We start from the raw sequence: 17,696 nt of genomic DNA, 5'->3' as shown, positions 1-17,696 counted from the left end.
GACACAGTGGCCAGCTCCACTATTAATATTATGATAATCAGATAGATATGAATTAGTGCATGTGTTGCTGATAATAAAACGTTTAATGTAGGAGTGTGCTACTTTAACTTATGTTAATGATCTGAACACTTCTTTCACAGATTGCAGCCAGTCTCAAATCAAAACAAAAGTATTTAAAGTTTTTTGTTGTAGCTGCTGCGTCGACGTCCCTGTGCGTATGACGTCATTGTCCTCTCCTTCATGTTGCAGTCCTCGTGCTCGGGCTGCCTCAGTACGGCGGTAATCATCAGCTGTATATGGTGAAGTCTTTACCCTGGAAAGCGACAGAGGGCGGAATAAGGAGCACTCTGTACTTGAGGAACAAACAAGTCGCCTCTAAAGCAGGAAATTAGAGTCGAACCCCAGCCTGGAAAAGGTGATTATTCATTGTCTTCTTTTGGAGCTTTTTATATATTCATGTTAGCAGCGGCTGCTATTGTAACCGCCAGCTGTTCGCTCGGTCGGACTGTAACAGGCTGTAGCTTGTTTGTGTTTTGTTGCACAAATTACCCGCGGTCTGTTTTTAGCTCGTCGGTCCAGATAAACTTACCCTGGTATGAAGAGTCACTCGTTATCGATGTCAGGATATAAATGTGTATTATCTGCGTGCAACGAGCTGAAGCCTCAGGCTGTCGCACAAGTTATTCACTGTCATATAATGCAGGCGTTACCGCACTGTGCATAGCGATGGTCAGCAGTTCATAGCAAGCGTTTTATGGAAAACATATATATTTTATAAATATATGTTGTATAAACCTTCGATATTAACAATGATTAATATTATGGGCATAGTGACGTGGCACAGATCCTTATTTGCAAGACTATATCTAATCAGCAGCCACTACACCTTATCTAATAAACACAAGAGGAAATTACATTATTAGTATTTATATTAGTGCATGTAATGCATCTAATTTTACGGTGGCTCTGTCTTTTCTGTTTGATTTTTATTCCGCACACATTGAAATTATGTGGCACGTGAGGAATATAGTAATTCCTATTCCTATACTATGTGGATATAATCATAATAAATTCCATCTGTGATTAGAGATATGGATAAATATACATGTCATTGTATTCTTTTGTATTGATATGCATCATGAAAACATAGTATTTTCATTAATTTTAATTCAGTAACCCTTTAATGAATTAAATAGCCAGATTAAATGTTTGATTTATGCTAATCTATGGTGTGTGAATTACCAAAATACCAATACACTTTATTACATTGATGCAGATAATCTGTAAATCCATTAATTTCATTGAACAACAGTGGCTTTACATGTGTTAAATGTTACATAAATCCAATGCTATATATCCTCACATTGCCCATCCCAGCTCTGCTGGATGACACAAACTATTGTGAAAACTATTCCTTCCAGTTCCTTGGACTCCTTAAAGCAGACTAACCACATCCTCAGGCTGTTTGTTAGGAATCTCTGGTATAACGTCTTTTTATTGGATGTAATAAAACCTAAATATTCATGTGACATTTTAGAAAGAAATTCCACAATTCGCTCCTCCCTCTACACACTTTTGGCGGAGGAACCTGAAGAGCCTGTCTGGGCCTGTCAGCAGGTTCACTGGAGACAGACCTGAACTCTGCAATGGCTCTGTTGACCCTGCATAGGCTCCCCTCCATCTCAGCCGCTCCAGTGAGTTCAGTCATCCGCACGCCGTGTTGTACACAAACAAGTTGGGCATTTTACATCATATACCCAGATATGGAATAGTTTACCTTTTGTTTTACAAAAGTGAGAGCTAGAGGTGTAAGAGTATGTTAAAGTTTGGTTAAAACCTGGTTTAGGAGTTACAGTTTGGTGCATAATGACTCACACTCTCTAAGCAAACATGACATCAATTATTTTCATTTAAAAAATAAGGAACATTTCAAATAGTTCTGTATTATACTGTGCACACAATAAACAAACAAAAATTTCCCAACAGGCAACAAGTCAGTGAAATTCTAAATTAAAAAGACAGTTTGCAGAATCAAACCATTAAATTATAGCCATTTGGATTAAATGTTTAGGAATAATACGTCAACACTGGCAATAAAACTGAAATGATATGATATGAAAATAAAAATACAAAAAAGCATGTGTGTTAGGAGGACATCCTCAACAAACATTTGCTGGTGATCAGCACATCTGGGGGATGCCACTCAGCTGATTCCAAATTACATGCATCACTTGACCATTTATTCTGTGTGCACCAGACCGTGACTCCTGAACCGCGACAGTTCGGTACTAATTCACAAACTATAAGAGCTGTTCATGCCGGACCTCCCAGGTTCTTCATGAGGAGCATTCATTCCTGAATATGTTCCTCATCAGTGCATTTGCCTGAAAGATAATGAGATGTGAATGCATTCAGGGGCTCGCAGGGCAAACATGCCAAAGATATAGTCGTCATCATCAAAGTGATTGAGCTCCCAGTGATGTCAGAGAGTGATTGGATCACTTTTTGTTCGTCTAAAAGCTCACTGCCACTGTAGATGTTTCAGCATACATATAATCATGTCTGTCTTTAACTTTATCTCCTCTCATCCTGTAACTCTATCATGAAGATTGTTTAACTTTACATCCAAGCTTGGCTTTTCTTCTGGTCTTTGCCATTTCCAACTAAACCATAAATGACCTGACTGTGGGTCGAAGTCTCATTTTTCGCATATTTTGTATCTAATCACTCTACTATCTTAACTTGTGTTCTCTCCTTTTTTTTCCTTCTTCAAACCCTCATCGTTCCTCTCCTGGCTCCTGCTCACTTCTCCTCTTTTAAGTTTTTTTTTCTTCACTCTGTCTGGACTTGTCAGTTGCGTAACAGGTAATGTTACTGTCTCAAGTTTCTTTCTCCGTAAACCCTTGTTGCTACTGCTACTTCTCTCTCATTCTTGTTTCTTTCTCCTTCCTCTCTCTTGCATTGTGCTTCTCCTTCATTTCTTATCCTTCTATAATTTCACTGCCAATATTGCTTTTACCCTCCACTGGTTTAGTGTCCTCTTCCATGTGCTTACATATCACTCTATTTGTCTCTGTCCTCACTTCAGTCTTCCACTGCACCTTATTTGTGTTGCACCACATTTCACCCTTGAAATTACTGAACATTTTTTCCAGCCTTTTGTGTCCACTCTTCTCAACAGGAAAGACATCACATATTAGAAGTGCAATTTTGGGAGCATTTAAAACAAAATTTACTCACATTAATTAGTATTTTATAATATAGACAGCATTAAAGAAGTGGACATAGGTTAATGGTCTGAAAAGAAGAAGTGCCTTAAACTTGTATTATTTCTAATGACCATCAGGGTGCGACTCCGCTGGCTGCAAAAAAAAAGTCTGATTGTATAGAAGTGTATGAGAAAAATACCCTACTTCTCACTTGCTTTATGACCTTTAGTTAACATTCTCCTCAATCACTTTTTACAACATGTTGTTTATTTTTTTAAATTATGTACCATTTAGTGTCAAAAAATATAGTAGCTACCATTATAAAAAAACATCATAATTAAAATTACAAGTATTTAGGAAAACTGAATCACACAAAAACATAATAGAGGCTAAACATTTTTTTTATTTTAAAGTCATGTTGATCAGTTGTTGTTTTTTTTGGTGATATGGTTTGATTTTTTTTTAGGATGAAAGCCTCCAAAGAAGAGGGAGACTTCAGAAAAGGTAGATGTTCATCTCTGAATTGTCCTCTATCACAGTCCTGATAAAATGACTCCCAGTTGGTGGATTACAGCTCATTATCCTAACTGATCTCTATCCATCTCTAGGGAGAGCTTTGCCCTTGTGAAGGGTGCAGTCCTTCTGCTGGAAGAGGGCGAGAGGGTGGGCCTCGATGAGGAGAATTCTTCTGCTCCACCTTCTCCTGTGGAGGAAGGTGGACCTTCTCCTGTGGAGGAAGGTGGTAAAGCGCCAGACACACGGCACAAACACGTTCATGCCATGGTTGAACATCTCCGACCAGAAGACACCATCAAACTGGTGAGGCTTAAAAGAACATTGCTTGGTTTACTCAGTAATCGTTTTCCCTCAACATGTATTATCAGATCTTAGGTAAAGGTCATAACATCAGTATGTTGATTTCACTTTTAGATTTGTTGCTTTTCTGACTATTTAACAGGCAGAATAATATGAATATGAAAATGTTCTGCAGTGATCTGAAACATTCTTGATGTGGGTAATCCATCATGCTGAACATTTAGTAAAATTTATTTTTGCATCAGTTATGTTGTTATTGTGTGGCGATGCAGCTGAAATCATGCAGAATTTGAATACAGAAGATAAACCAATAGCAAACATGCACATTATTAAAAATCACAAGTTAATTACATTATATCATTTCAGTGATGGAAGAAGTATTCAGATCCCTTACTAAAGTAAAATTATTAATAGCACACTACAAAGCTACTCCACTACATGTAAAAGTCCTGCATTCAAAATTTACCTGAGTTAAATTACAAAGTATCAGCATCAAAATGTAATTAAAGTATCAAAAGAAAAAAGTGCTCTTTATGCAGAATGGACCCACTCAGATTGTTTTATATATTCCAAATATATTATTCGATTTTTTTGTGTTGATCCATTTATGTAAACATAATTTTAATTTTGTAAAGATATGGTTCATTTTAACTGTTTAATATGATGTTATGAGGTTTAATTTTAAAAAAAGTCTAATCACTTTAAATGTATGATGTTTTTTTGTTAGATCTCGACCTGAAAAGTAACTAAAGCTGGCAGCTAAATGTAGTGGAGTAAAATGTACAATATTTGCCTCAAAATGAGTAGAAGAATAAAATTACATAAAATGGAAATACTCAAGTAAAATAAAGGTAGCTCAAAGTTGTACTTAAGTACAGTACTTGAGTAAATGTATTTGGTTACATTCCACCACTGGATAATTTATTGTCAGTGGTTCGCTCTAATTGTTATGAGTCTACAAGCTTCCACATATACTTGAATACACCAATTAACTTAGAGCTGGTCTTTCTAATAATTGCGACAACCCAAAAATATATCAAAACCAAAAGCTGTAGGGATGGCAGAATCAACCAATCTAAAACATGATGTTTGTTGTTGAAAAGGGATATTGTGCAATATACTGGATTTGGAAGGGCACAGGTATGGTCCTTTAAGTGGACTCTTGCCAGTATCCGTGTTTCTCTGGAAAAACAGCAATAACTTCCTTGATTTGATTTTCCAAGGAAGGCCAAGGATATTTTACACGGTGTGTAATCAGACATGTCCGTAAGGGTTTAATGGATAACTTTAGATGAAACGGCATCAAGTGAGCTGTAAAATACATTGATTATATTCATCCTCATTCCTTCTATCCTCTTATTTTTGCTCTCCTTTCTCTGCACGGTGTTGTGCAGGCGGTGCAGTTGGAGTCCGTCAGCCCGGTCAGAGTCAGGTATCTGATCGTTGTCTCCACCCTCGGCAACAAACAAGAGAGCATCCTGCTGGGAATGGATTTCCCCAGCTCAGACAGGTGTGTGTTACCAAGATGCAGGTGTATTGTGTCACGCAGATAACATTTCCATTCAGTTAATAACTCCTGGTTTAGTGTTAAGGAGTTCAACTTCTTTCCTTGTGTTGTGTCCCTGCAGCGATCAATGCACCATCGGCCTGGTTCTACCCGTGTGGAGCGACACACAGGTGTATCTGGACGGAGACGGGTAGGAAATATTTTTTAAAAGGGAATGATGTCTCGATGTGGAAAGTGTAAGCGCGCAAGCAGTGAGTTTGTGTCTCTGCAGCCTGATGTCTGGGTTTCTGACATCACATGTTAGAAACTTGAAATTGTACTCATATTAATTTAGTGTTTCATAACAGAGAGTATTAAAGAAGTGGACACAGTATATGGGTCTGAAAAGAAGAAGGGCCTTAAACCTGCATTCTTTCTAATGACCATCAGGGGGCGACACCACTGGCTTCAAAAATAATTCTGGTTGTGTAGAAATCTATGAGAAAAATCCCCTGCTTCTCACTTGATTTATAACCGATCTGGAAGGAGACGGGTAGGAAATATTTTTAAAAAGGGAATGATGTAATGATGTGGAAAGTGTAATCGCACAAGCGGTGAGTTTGTGTGGCTGCAGCTTGATGTTGGAGCCTGATGTCTAGGATGCCGGCCAGAGATAATTTAATTGAGTAATGATCTCTATTTATGGAGCTGAGTCATTCTACATAAATTACAACTGCTCCGATCACTCACTCAGAACCTTGCATAACCCTGCAGAACATGTGTTTTTGCAGTGAAATTAACGTTAAGTATGGTTGGCCTCTCTCCGTATCAGCAAAGAAAACAATACTGAGAGTTTAGCAGCTGAAAGTGGAGTTTAGGTGTGTATTTTAGTGACCTTAACAATCAGCTATGCTTTGATTAAAATGTCTGAGCTCTTTTTTGGCCCGCGGCCAGTCATACAGTTTGCTTCTTATTAGCTGTCGATGCTCAAAGGAGGATGTAGAGAAGGGAACTGTGAAAATGAGAGCCGAGCTCTCCTGTACACGGCTGCTTTTTAACCGATCTGCCGTCACTTGCTGAGTTTTTAGAAAAGATCCTGTGATCAGCTGCCATCTCTGTCATCACACCAGCATGTTCACCCTCATCAGGCTGGTTAACACCTCCAACTGTCATTTCTCTCCCTCTCTCTGTCCTCACATTTTCATTCTCTCCTCTTCCTTCACAAGAAGCGTCACTAATTCACACTGAATAATCCCTCTCCGAGTCTTCTTCCTTGTCTTTGCTTCCTATCAGTATTACTTCGTCAGTTCTCTTTTTCTGCTACTTAATTTGCAGTATTTTAGCTTATACTTCTGTTTTTTTTTTTAATACAGTGGTTTTAGCGTCACCACAGCTGAGGAGACAAGAATTTTCAAGCCTGTTTCCATGCAGACCATGTGGTGAGTTAAAAATACTAACCCCCATGTTGTAAATGTCAACATTAATATTCTTAAGACACCATACAGCACATCACTTCCTGAAGCACCTCATCAACAACTATATAACTTACCTCACTCTAAATCTTTCATTTTCAAGGGGACATATTTATTACTTATTTTCAGGTTCAGGGTTTAGGTTCCAACTAGAACAAGTTTACATGCTTTAGTTATTTATTTACATATATGTTTTGGGATTAAATGCACACAGTAGTGTTTCTCCCGCTGGCCCTCCACAACAACTTCTGCCAGGCCGATAGACTTTATATTGTGATGATGTCACAGATTTTTAAATGATTTACTAATATAAAACCTCCACAGATAAGAAACATCATAATAGGAAGAGTCATAATTAACCTTTGGGAAAAAAAGTTGGCTGCAGCCTTCTTATTATACATACCCTCTGGGCGGCTCTGCACCATCATTGCACCTGCAAAATATCAGTAATTGCTTGTTGCCTTTATATTGGTATAGTTGTGACATCACAATCTTATGGTCCTGATGGCTCATTTAAAGGCACAGTTTCTAAATACTAGCTGTACACATTTCTCCGTTTCTCCATCTTGATAAACAGTAGTTATGTAGCACCTGCTTTATAATCAAAGAAGACATGAAACTCTCCCTTTTTACAATATTAACCCTTTAACCTTTGTATCTTCTTTCTGAGGTGTTTAGTGTCCTCAAATAAGCATCATCTTCTGTCCTCCCCCTCCCCACCGCTGTAAGGTCGGTGCTGCAGGTTTTGCATGGCTGCAGTGAGCGGGCGGTCAAGGCAGCAGTGATCCCAGGAAACGGCCTGGAGTGGGCTCAGCACTACCACCAGCACATCGAGTCAGACCGCTTCTGCCTCAACGAGTGGGAGGCCATGAACGACTTGGAGTCAGTCCGCAAGGACAGCAATGGACATAGGTCAGTAAAATACTTCTAAAGTACCTCTGAACTTTAGTTAAGGTGGTTGAGTTCATTTGAAGGTGTGGTCATATAAGGTAGACAGTAGATGGCGGTCGGCGTCTTTTTTAGTGTAGTACAGGTGCATCTCAATATATTAGAATATCATGGAAAACTAATTTTCTAGTAGTTCAAGTCAAACAGCCCCAACCAAGTATTGAGTGCATATAGATGGACATACTTCAGAGGCCAATTTTTCCAGATTAAACATACTTTTTAAAATTGGTCTTTCGTTATATTCAAATTTTTTGAGACATTGGATTTTAGGTCTTCATTAAATGTAAGCCATAATCATTATAATTAGAAGAAATTAAATATATTAAGACATGACATGTTTCATTCTGTGTATAATGGATCTATATAATGTGTTATATTCACTTTTTGAATTGAATTACTGACATAAATAAACTTTTCTATGATATTCTAATTAATTGAGATGCACCTTTACATGACTAAATATAGTTACTTGCATTCCACCGCTGCTATAAATGTGAAAATAAAGTGAAAGTTTTCATCTATTCAAGTCAACTTGTACTCAAGTTTCCCTTTTTCTTGTTTGTGAAGCTCAGCAGACAGAGTTTCCAATGAGAGTCTGATCAAAGAGCACCTGAGAGACATCATGAGGACTGAAGACCTGGACAACCTCACGTCTAAAATGGTGAGACATACGAGCAGATATAAAGAGGAAGTTGTCTTGAATAGTGTCAGAGAATGACAAGGGGAAAATAATCAGAAAAAAACAAACTAACAATAATGTATGTCTGCCTGTATGATTTGATCTTTTATGTACTGTAGGTGCACACTGCCCTGGAGACCAGGATAGGCTTCGACATGAGATGCTACAAGGAGTACATTGACAATGAGATCCTGGTCACCATGGCTCAGATGGACAAACCCTCCAAAATATTTGACTACCTTTACCTGGTGAGTGGTGTCTGGGCTTCAAATAAAGTAACAGGGTGTATTTAACCAGCACAACGAGAAGACTTTCTCGTGCTTTAATCAATAAACTGACGGAAGTGTGCTTTCAACAGGATCTTGTCATGTGACTGTAACTTCCTCTTTGTGGGACATCTGTGTTGACAGCGATAGGGAAGACAACTCTGTTTGGCCTTTCCTTTCCGTCCTCTTAGCCCTCAGCTGAACCTCTCTTTATCTGGTTTCAGGGCTCTGAGTGGAACGCAGCTAACTTTGAGGAGCTGCAGAAAAACAAGTCAGTGTTTTCACATGAAACATTTTTCTACAGCTCTGTGTATTGTTGTTGTCCATCTCTGTTTCCCATTGTCTCACAACATGATCGTGTCTCATGATTGTGTTTTGCTGAGTCACCACTGTGGCTCTAAGTTTGTGTCTTTTTTTTTTTTTAGTGTGGGCTATATTCTGAATGTGACGAGGGAGATTGACAACTTCTTCCCAGAGTCTTTCACTTACATGAACATCAGAGTGTACGACGTGGAAGCCACCGACCTGCTCCCTTACTGGACGGACACGTACAACTTCATCAACACTGCAAGGTAGTCCCGAAACCCCAAACGCATCAGAAGACATCTGCAGACAAGAACATTTGTGTCATTAACCACATCACATTCAGAATTGTGCAATAACTAGACTTAAAACCACATCAACATTAACACGTTTTACATACTTGCAACAGCTGCAACCGAACTGAAGCAGTCAGGAGGGGAACTGTTTGACACACTAACTCCCCTGATACTAAGGGCCTGTTACATGACAATGCTCTCAGGCGAAAATGACAAAATATTTTATCAGATGTGCCCTTCGTTTAGATGGCGATGGTGTTTTTGGGGCTTAAAAACACAAAAAAATGAAACCACGCTCCAATGTTGCATTCATCTAAAGGGTTGAAAACATCCATGTGCAGTCCAGGAAAACAACAACAAACATGGCGGACTATTTCCGTCAGTCAGACATTCAAGTTGTCCTAGCAGCTCTTATAACTATCCAGGAGTCAGTTAAGCAGAATTATGACAGATAATATAATGGAACAGAGAAGGTGCATTCATTACCTAGGGCAATTTTTTGATGCACTAATTCGGCAGAAGCGAAACAGACAAGACCCAGGAGAACCAGGAAGAGAAGTAGGAGTAGAAGAAGGAGAGAAGAGAAGTTTCTACGTGGCTATGCATGCACAAGCTTTTGGTGGTATTGTGTGGCAGTGTTTCACAGTACCACCTAGCCGCCTGGCGTGCATAATACCGTATGCACGCAGATTTCCCCCTAAAGACGCTGGTCTAAATGCGCAATCAAAAGTGAGAACACAACACTACTTTTGCGTTTTCTGTCTTGATCTCCTCCATCTAAACAGGGCCTAAAAGCTGATCAGCAGGCCATGATGGCTTCTTGTATTGTTACCCCAGTGCAGATTTTCTGCAGATATTTTAAAGCAAAAAGCATTTTTGGAAAATACACACATTGTTGTTGTTGCCATGCATAGTTAGATGAGAAGATTGAGAGCACTATCACATCTATCTGCCATATGGGCCCACAGGACAGTTAGCTTAGCACAAAGACTGGTAGCAGAGGGAATCAGCTGTAATGGTAACCCAATCTGCCCACCAGCATCTCTGGGGCACCAATCACATTTTTTCGTAACTGTTGGAAATCAAAGTGAAGCTTTTTTTCCTGTTCTAGCGTTGCTGAACATCTGATGTTTTTAGAGGAGTACCCTAAATACCTTAAGTTTTAAAAAAAACCAACCCTACATCTGTCGTTCACCATTGTCAAGATTAATTAGGAAAACAGGTGATTCAACAAGAATAGATACAGATGCTCTTTTTCTTATTTTTATTATAGGCTTTGAGAAAAAAAAGGTTGTGCCTCAACCTGTAAAAAGCATTGTCTGATCCGGGCTAAAGCTAGCTCAACGCTGGGCTATTTCTGGGCTCCTATAGCAGTTGCTTGGCAACCAGTGTAGACTCCAGAAAGTTACTGTACCTGCCAAGAAATAGTCCCAAATATAACCCCCCTTTTAAACTGTGTTTTTTGTAACAATTTTGTATGGATTAAATAAACAAGAGGTACTGTGTTAATTAGTGAGGTAAAGACAGAGCCAGGATAGCTGTTTCCTCCCTAAACCACTGAGTGAGTTTCTCTTATCTCTGGTCTTTGCAGGAAGAGTGGACAGGCAGTGTTGGTGCACTGTAAGATGGGTGTTTCTCGCTCTGCATCCACCGTGATTGCCTACGCCATGAAGCAGCAGCACTGGCCACTGGAAATGACGCTGAACTACGTTAGGGATCGCCGGTCCATCGTCAAGCCCAACAAAGGCTTCATGAGGCAGCTGCAGACCTACAGCGGCATCCTCAGCGCAAGGTCAGGCACGGTGTTGAGTGTGGAGAGTTTGCTGCTTCATGTGGCTACTTAGGGATCGATTTGTGGGCTAATGTGAGGATTGTGCTTTATGTTCCTTCAACATTCCAGCCAGCAGCGTCACAGTGCACTCTGGAGGCGAAAATCAAGAGACCAAAGACAAAAGTCACAATGCAAGGAGGAGAAAGGAGAAGAAGGAAAGGCAGAAGAGGAAGAGGAGGACGAGGATGAGGACGAGGGACTTGAAGATTATGAGCCTGATGATGAGGACGATGTAGAGAGTGCAGATGAGAAAGATGATCCAAAAGAAGAAACGGAGGTAATTAGTTGCATCAGTGATTTGATATTAGTGTTCTCAATGCTGCAGATTTGGGGAAAAAAAACAACTTTAATCTGTTTATCTTCTCAAACACACCCAGGTGTTTGAGGAGCCCACCGCCCAGTCTGACACCGACCAGGGGCCCGGGCAGAGCGGACCGCCTCCTCTTATCACAGTCAATGAACCGGACAAGGTGAGCAGACTGTCTCACACACACACACTGCATCTGAAGCTGGTTATCTTGTCTCTTCTTTGTGCAGATCTCAGTCCTTCACTAAATCTTTTGATCTTGGTTTTCTTTCTCATCTCCAGGTCCTATCCAGTGTTAATCGCAGCGGCAGGATGAACCTCTTCTCCCTCATGCAGTCCATCAGTGATGAGGATAAAGGACGCGAACAGGTAAATAAAGTCGAGTGCCAGACTCGTTTCTCTTCTCTGTAGCTGAACTGTTGTTCACACAAATAGTCTATTTGTAAGTAGAGAAAATATGTTATTAGTCTTGTAATTACTTACTTTTATACAGTTTAGTTTAGCAAATGTAGAGTCTCTCTTTAATCTTGATTGAAGTTATTTTTTAAAATCCCATTTAGTTGTTGTCTTTTTTTTTTTTTTAAAGATTATTTTTTTGGGCATTTTTATTGAAAGTGATAGAGTGAAAGGGGGTGATAGAGGGGAAGACATGCGGCAAAGGGAGCTCGGGCCGGATTCGAACCCGGCTCCGCGGCAGCAAGGACTCAGCCTTAGTGGTAAGCGCTCTACCAGTGTGAGCCACTGGGACGCCCCTAGTTGTTGTTGTCTTTTATTCTAGAAAAGAAGATACAGCAAACATATTTCTGGCTGTTTTGATGTTGATGTTCTGGCTTTTGATGACATGACACACTTACAATGTGCTGTTATCTATTCTATTGTTTAGTTGCTTTACCTTGATTTTAAAATCCCCCTCCACCCAAAAACTTTTTTTCTGTTTATGTCCCTGACAATGCCTGTCCTTGACTTTTTGTCACTGGAGAGGGGTTTTGATTGTTTTCTAGGTTGAAAAACGGTCAAGGTTTTAGTTCAGCTGCTCTATAAACTGCTCTTCTGCTTCTGTGTTGCTTTCAAAGCTTCTCGGCAGTCCGAGGCACTCACGGAGCCAAGGGCGGCGGGGTCTGACTCACCAGAGAGCGTGTGTGGACGTTTCACCAGAACCTCGGAGCCTGCCGGACGCTGGTCAAAGCTAAGGTGATCAAAGAGAAGGAAGAGCAGAGGGATAAAGGAGGAAACAGATGGTGAAGGAAAAAAATCCTAAAAACACCTGAAGGAAAGTGTGCGCTGGTAACATGCCAAGGTTTTTATACACTGATACGCTCTGGCTTTATATTTTAGATTATCTAGATGATAAAAGTTTTAATTTCTGTTGCATTGCATATCTCTCTTCATAAATATTATAGCTGATGGTTGCTGTTGATAAAAGGATTGTGCTGTAATATTGCTATACCAGTGAAAGCTAAGATATCTGATGGCTGAAGTCATTATCAGTGGACATTGTTGTATTATTATGGTTTTTGTCAGTGTTTTTGAACATATCCTGTCACATGCAGACGTAGCTGTCTCTCTGTATACCCTCTTTCCTTCTTCAGTTCTCACATCACCACTCTACAGATGATATCTATGCAATTACTGTTCTCCCTCTTCTTCCCTCTGTAAATATGAGGCTGTATGCTGCCAATCCAAGGTAAACATTTTAATTATTTTTCATATTCTCTGTCATCAGAAGTCTTATCATTGACAGACGGGAGGATTTCTCTATATCTAAGCTGTGCATCATGGACCAAGTCAGGGCCAGTTTTATGGCACAAGCCTGTTTGCCAAACATTGTACTTCAATGTGCCAAATAATATGAAAATCTTAGTCATGGCAGTATATTAAGAACCACTGTCACCTGTTTTATTTTTATTCATCCACTTTTTAAACACCAGGGCTGTATGAGTGCCTTCAACCTGAGAATGAAATACGACTCTGACTGGTGTTTTTAACGTTTTTACTACGAGGAGGCGGCTGCATATTGTATGAATCTTGTACTGTATCTCCGATTGCAGTAGAAATGTTCCCAAAGTTTTGCATGTATGCATATATAATGCAGTATATTTGTCTCAACACATAATTGCTGGTGAGCTAGGTGCATGTTATGTGTTTTTATACCAACATGGGAGAGCAAAGTATTCAGGGTTTTGTCATGTATTTATATTGACATTTAGAGATAAAATACTGTTTTCAGACTTTTGAACACTGGTTGCTGATGTGGAATATATTCTTATTTCATGCTGGTGTTACTTCCTTTCCAGTGAACCCAAGTTAAACCTGCATGCTTAAAGTTAAGGAAAACATGCACTTTATAATCCCGCGACACACACTGTCCCCTCTGCCTGAGCCAACGTCACACTGTACTATGAATCAAATGATCAATTATTCTTTTTTTAAGTTCTGTCCACATCTCTATACCTTGTAGTGTTAAGCTCTCCACTGTCTGCACCTCACTCTCGTTTACAGCAAGCACTATGAGTGGAAAAATAAATGAGTATACTCAAACCAAACGCTTTGTTTCTTGATTAAACAGAACAAAACAGCTTTTATTCTTAAAGATTTTATTCACAAGAGGAAAAACACAAGCAACCTTACTGTCATTACTTATTGTTTGTATTGCAGTGTATCAGTACAATACATCAGTCATAATTCACACACAAGCAAAGAGTAATGGACACGGAGGACATTTTTACAAAACAGATGTGATAGATGAGACCTATATTCAGGAATCGATGTATTTCCTTCTGGGTTCACTGAGTCGGATTCCTCCCTCTTTCATCGCCGACCTGAAAGCCTGAACCTGTGAAAGGGAAGAGTCAGGGAGAGATCAACATGAGTGAGAAGTCACACAAATCATTTCATCAGTTCATGCCGCATGTACTCACAGCGTCGGAGCGGTACGTCCAGGGAATGTCCCTGTATACCATCCTGGTGATGCCCGCCTGATGGCATCGCTGAGCCAGCACCTCGCCCACAGCCTGACACGCTGCCACGCAGTTTGTGGAAGCCAGCTCCTTCTTTATCCCCCACTCCTTGGTCGAACAGGTAAGCACCGGGTCCGGAGAGCTGCTGGAGAAAACCTGTGCCGTCACATGGTGCTGGGAGCGATTAATCTCCAACCTGACAGGATGAGAAAGCCAGTCATCATCACAAGGAATCATGAGGAGAAACAACTTAGGGAATTCAAACGCAGCATTATCTGGCCGGTAAATATGAATTTATGTTGTGATTTAAATCCAGACTAGGGAAGAGAAATACTGTATGGTGCTAAATGTCAACATGTGGTTACATGTTTTGACTATTAAGCCTTAATCACATTTAGATAATTTTCTCTACATTTGAGACAAATGAATGTTAAAAAAACCAACAACAAGTTGTATGTACCGTAATTGTTAGTGTGTGTGAACATGAACATTGTTTTTACATACATACATACATATAACATGATGTTTCACATGAATTTCTGTATCAAACGTGAGGAAAGTGAGTTAAATCTTTAAATTCTCAGCTTTATCAGAAAATTGTAGCCTCATACAACACAGCATGAGCATTTCTTTCTCACATATGAACAGTGGTGGAATGTAACCAAGTACATTTACTCAAGTACTGTACTTAAGTACAATTTTGAGGTGCTTTACTTGAGTATTTCCATTTGATGTAACTTTATACTACTCCGCTACATTTTGAGGCAAATATTGTACTTTTTAGTCCACTACATTTAGCTGACAGCTTTAGTTACTTTTCAGGTTAAAATTTTACAAATAAATCTAAAAAAAATAAATGAGTGGGTCCATTCTGCATATAGAGTACTTTTACTTTTTACATTTTGATGCTGATACTTTTGTACTTTTAGTAAGTTTTGAATGCAGGACTTTTACTTGTAGATAAGTAATTCTGCAGTGTGGTATTAGTACTTTTATTTAAGTAAGGGATCTGAATACTTCTTCCACCGCTGCATATAAAACTGTCATTGTCATTTCACCTGTGCACTGACATGGCGTGCAGGTAACAAAGAGAGAGGGTCACTGGGAGGCCGTGTTTTTTGTTGACCGCTGTTTATTACTTTGGATCGCTGTGATTCATTTTTTCATACTTAAAGCACGTTATCAAAATTTGATTTTTCTTTGTTAATAAAATCCTTTTTTTAAATCTCAGCGAATATCTTGTTAGTACAGCGGGTCGGACAATGCAGCGAACACCCAGCGCTTAGCCTCTCAGCGACTGCTTTGATTTTAGTGGCTACAAAGGGTGTGTAGTATTTTCTCCGTGTTCACCCAGACCTGTGGTAGAACTCGCGGCGAGGCCAGGTGGTCTTCCAGCCCCGCTCTTTCACTGCCAGGGCCATCTGCTCCAGGTTCCGCGGGTTCCTGTTCACAAAGGTCGGGCTCACGGCTTCGTTTTCATTCGCGCTGGGCTCCGGCTGGGAGGCTGCCTGACTCACACCCCGAGCTGCAGATATACAAAACACCGTCTACAGACACTAGCTGATAACTGAGCTGTCCACCGAATATGACACATAAAGATTAAACGTACCTGTTTGGTTCGTAGCCACAGTTGGACGACATCGTTGGATTTGACCGAGCAGCCGGACACTGCGGCTCAGAGACATCTCCTCCTCCGCTCCGCTCACTTCATCAATGGAAATAAAAGCCCAGTAAATGTTTCACCATCCAGTGAAACCGTATATCCTTACAGATACGGAACCCTACACTAACTGACTATTTGATAAGAAATCACCGTGACATGTGGAGCGCCATCTTTGACATTCACACAACATCCGGCTCACTTGGTGCTACCTCAGAAGCAGCACTGGCAGAAACAAACGTCAGCACCTAACATGTTCCGCTACGTGTCTTCATCAGTTTATGGCAGGGGTAGGCAACCAGCCATAGATATATATAAGAAAGTGGCTCTTCGGGCCATCTGCACTGGCTCCCTGTGGCTGTGACAAAGACATTATATGAAATGAAACGAATGAATGAATGAAATTATTAATTCATTCATACATGTTTAATTTTCATTCATCATTTGTGTAGGCCTAAAGCAATTGTAAAAATGTGAAGCTTATATACAGCATTAAAAGAATGTTTCAACAACTTTCAACAAGCCTGGTGCCTTAACCTCTAAATTTTGCTTCATGTCTTGTTTTGTGTTTCCACTTAAAAGAGATATTTCTTTGGTGTCCAGCCTCTCATTTGCACCCGGGTCCTCGCTGCACTCTGACAAATTCATATTAATAAATGCTCAATTATGACCTATAGTAATATTGGTAGGCTAATTAAGTACTACTTTGTAGCTTATTTTATCTTCATTTTAAGGCCCAAAATAAGGTTTGTGGCTCCATTCCGACATTTTTTCTGTTTTTTTTTTTCTGGTCAACAATGGCTCTGTTGTTAGTAAAGGTCTATGGTCTTTTTACAGAATTAAGAAAAGATGTGCTTTTCTGTACCTATGTGCAGAGGCGGAAGAAGTATTCAGATAGGCTATACAATCTCTCCATGTCAAAATATAGAGGTAAAATACCAAAAGTAAAACTCATTATGCAGAATAGTCCTTTTTTGAGTCATATATATTTTGTTATTGGATTATATTTATTGGTATATCACTTGAAAGTTGCAGCTTGTAAAGTTGGAGCTGATTTTAGTTACTTTATATACAGCTTGGAAGCTTTAACTATTATAAGTAATACTGTATTGGTTGGTTTATATTTTAATATAGTAGTTACTTTGTTATACTATTTAGTTGGGAGAAAAACAGTAGAAAGTTGCATCGAATAGAAAAAAAGTACCTCAGTTTTTATACTTAACTACTGTGCTACTGTTGTATTTATTCTAGAGTAACTTCCAGTGGCTGAAAGATTTAACCAGCACTTTTTTCTTTTTTTTAGGTACAATGTTCTTTTAACTCTACTACATGTATCTGACACCAACAGTACATAGTGGGTTCACAGACAAAACATGTGATTGTCTTTCAAATATGATTCATCATTAGATATTAACCCACTAACAGTAGAATGTGTCGTTAAACTGAACTCCACTTACAGTAGTGTT

The 17,696-nt window shown here is 39.5% G+C and overlaps 2 protein-coding genes across 2 annotated transcripts; one reads left to right on the top strand and one right to left on the bottom strand.

The window, feature by feature from the left end:
• Window positions 1–293: 293 nt before the first annotated feature.
• si:ch211-203d1.3 (protein phosphatase Slingshot homolog 3) lies at window positions 294–14,098 on the top strand. The gene is made up of 17 exons (XM_059345860.1): window positions 294–415; window positions 1,538–1,694; window positions 3,676–3,713; window positions 3,818–4,028; window positions 5,420–5,535; window positions 5,654–5,722; window positions 6,885–6,950; window positions 7,713–7,895; window positions 8,499–8,592; window positions 8,730–8,858; window positions 9,101–9,147; window positions 9,302–9,448; window positions 11,067–11,267; window positions 11,376–11,583; window positions 11,684–11,776; window positions 11,896–11,982; window positions 12,687–14,098. Exons 2-17 carry the CDS (start codon window positions 1,647–1,649, stop codon window positions 12,801–12,803), a joined length of 1,854 nt encoding a protein of 617 aa, XP_059201843.1. The 5' UTR covers window positions 294–415; window positions 1,538–1,646; the 3' UTR covers window positions 12,804–14,098.
• An 88-nt stretch (window positions 14,099–14,186) lies between these two features.
• mrpl18 (mitochondrial ribosomal protein L18) lies at window positions 14,187–16,501 on the bottom strand. Its single transcript, XM_059345861.1, has 4 exons — window positions 16,180–16,501; window positions 15,927–16,095; window positions 14,532–14,766; window positions 14,187–14,446 (listed from the first exon to the last, which is right to left on the bottom strand). The coding sequence occupies exons 1-4, from the start codon at window positions 16,253–16,255 to the stop codon at window positions 14,369–14,371; spliced, it is 558 nt and encodes a 185-aa protein (XP_059201844.1). The 5' UTR covers window positions 16,256–16,501; the 3' UTR covers window positions 14,187–14,368.
• Window positions 16,502–17,696: the final 1,195 nt, after the last annotated feature.

This window comes from Centropristis striata, chromosome 12, assembly GCF_030273125.1.
Source record: "Centropristis striata isolate RG_2023a ecotype Rhode Island chromosome 12, C.striata_1.0, whole genome shotgun sequence".
Lineage (NCBI taxonomy): Eukaryota > Metazoa > Chordata > Actinopteri > Perciformes > Serranidae > Centropristis > Centropristis striata.
Note: the sequence above shows the minus strand (reverse complement) of the source record. Positions and strands in the feature narration are given on the sequence as shown.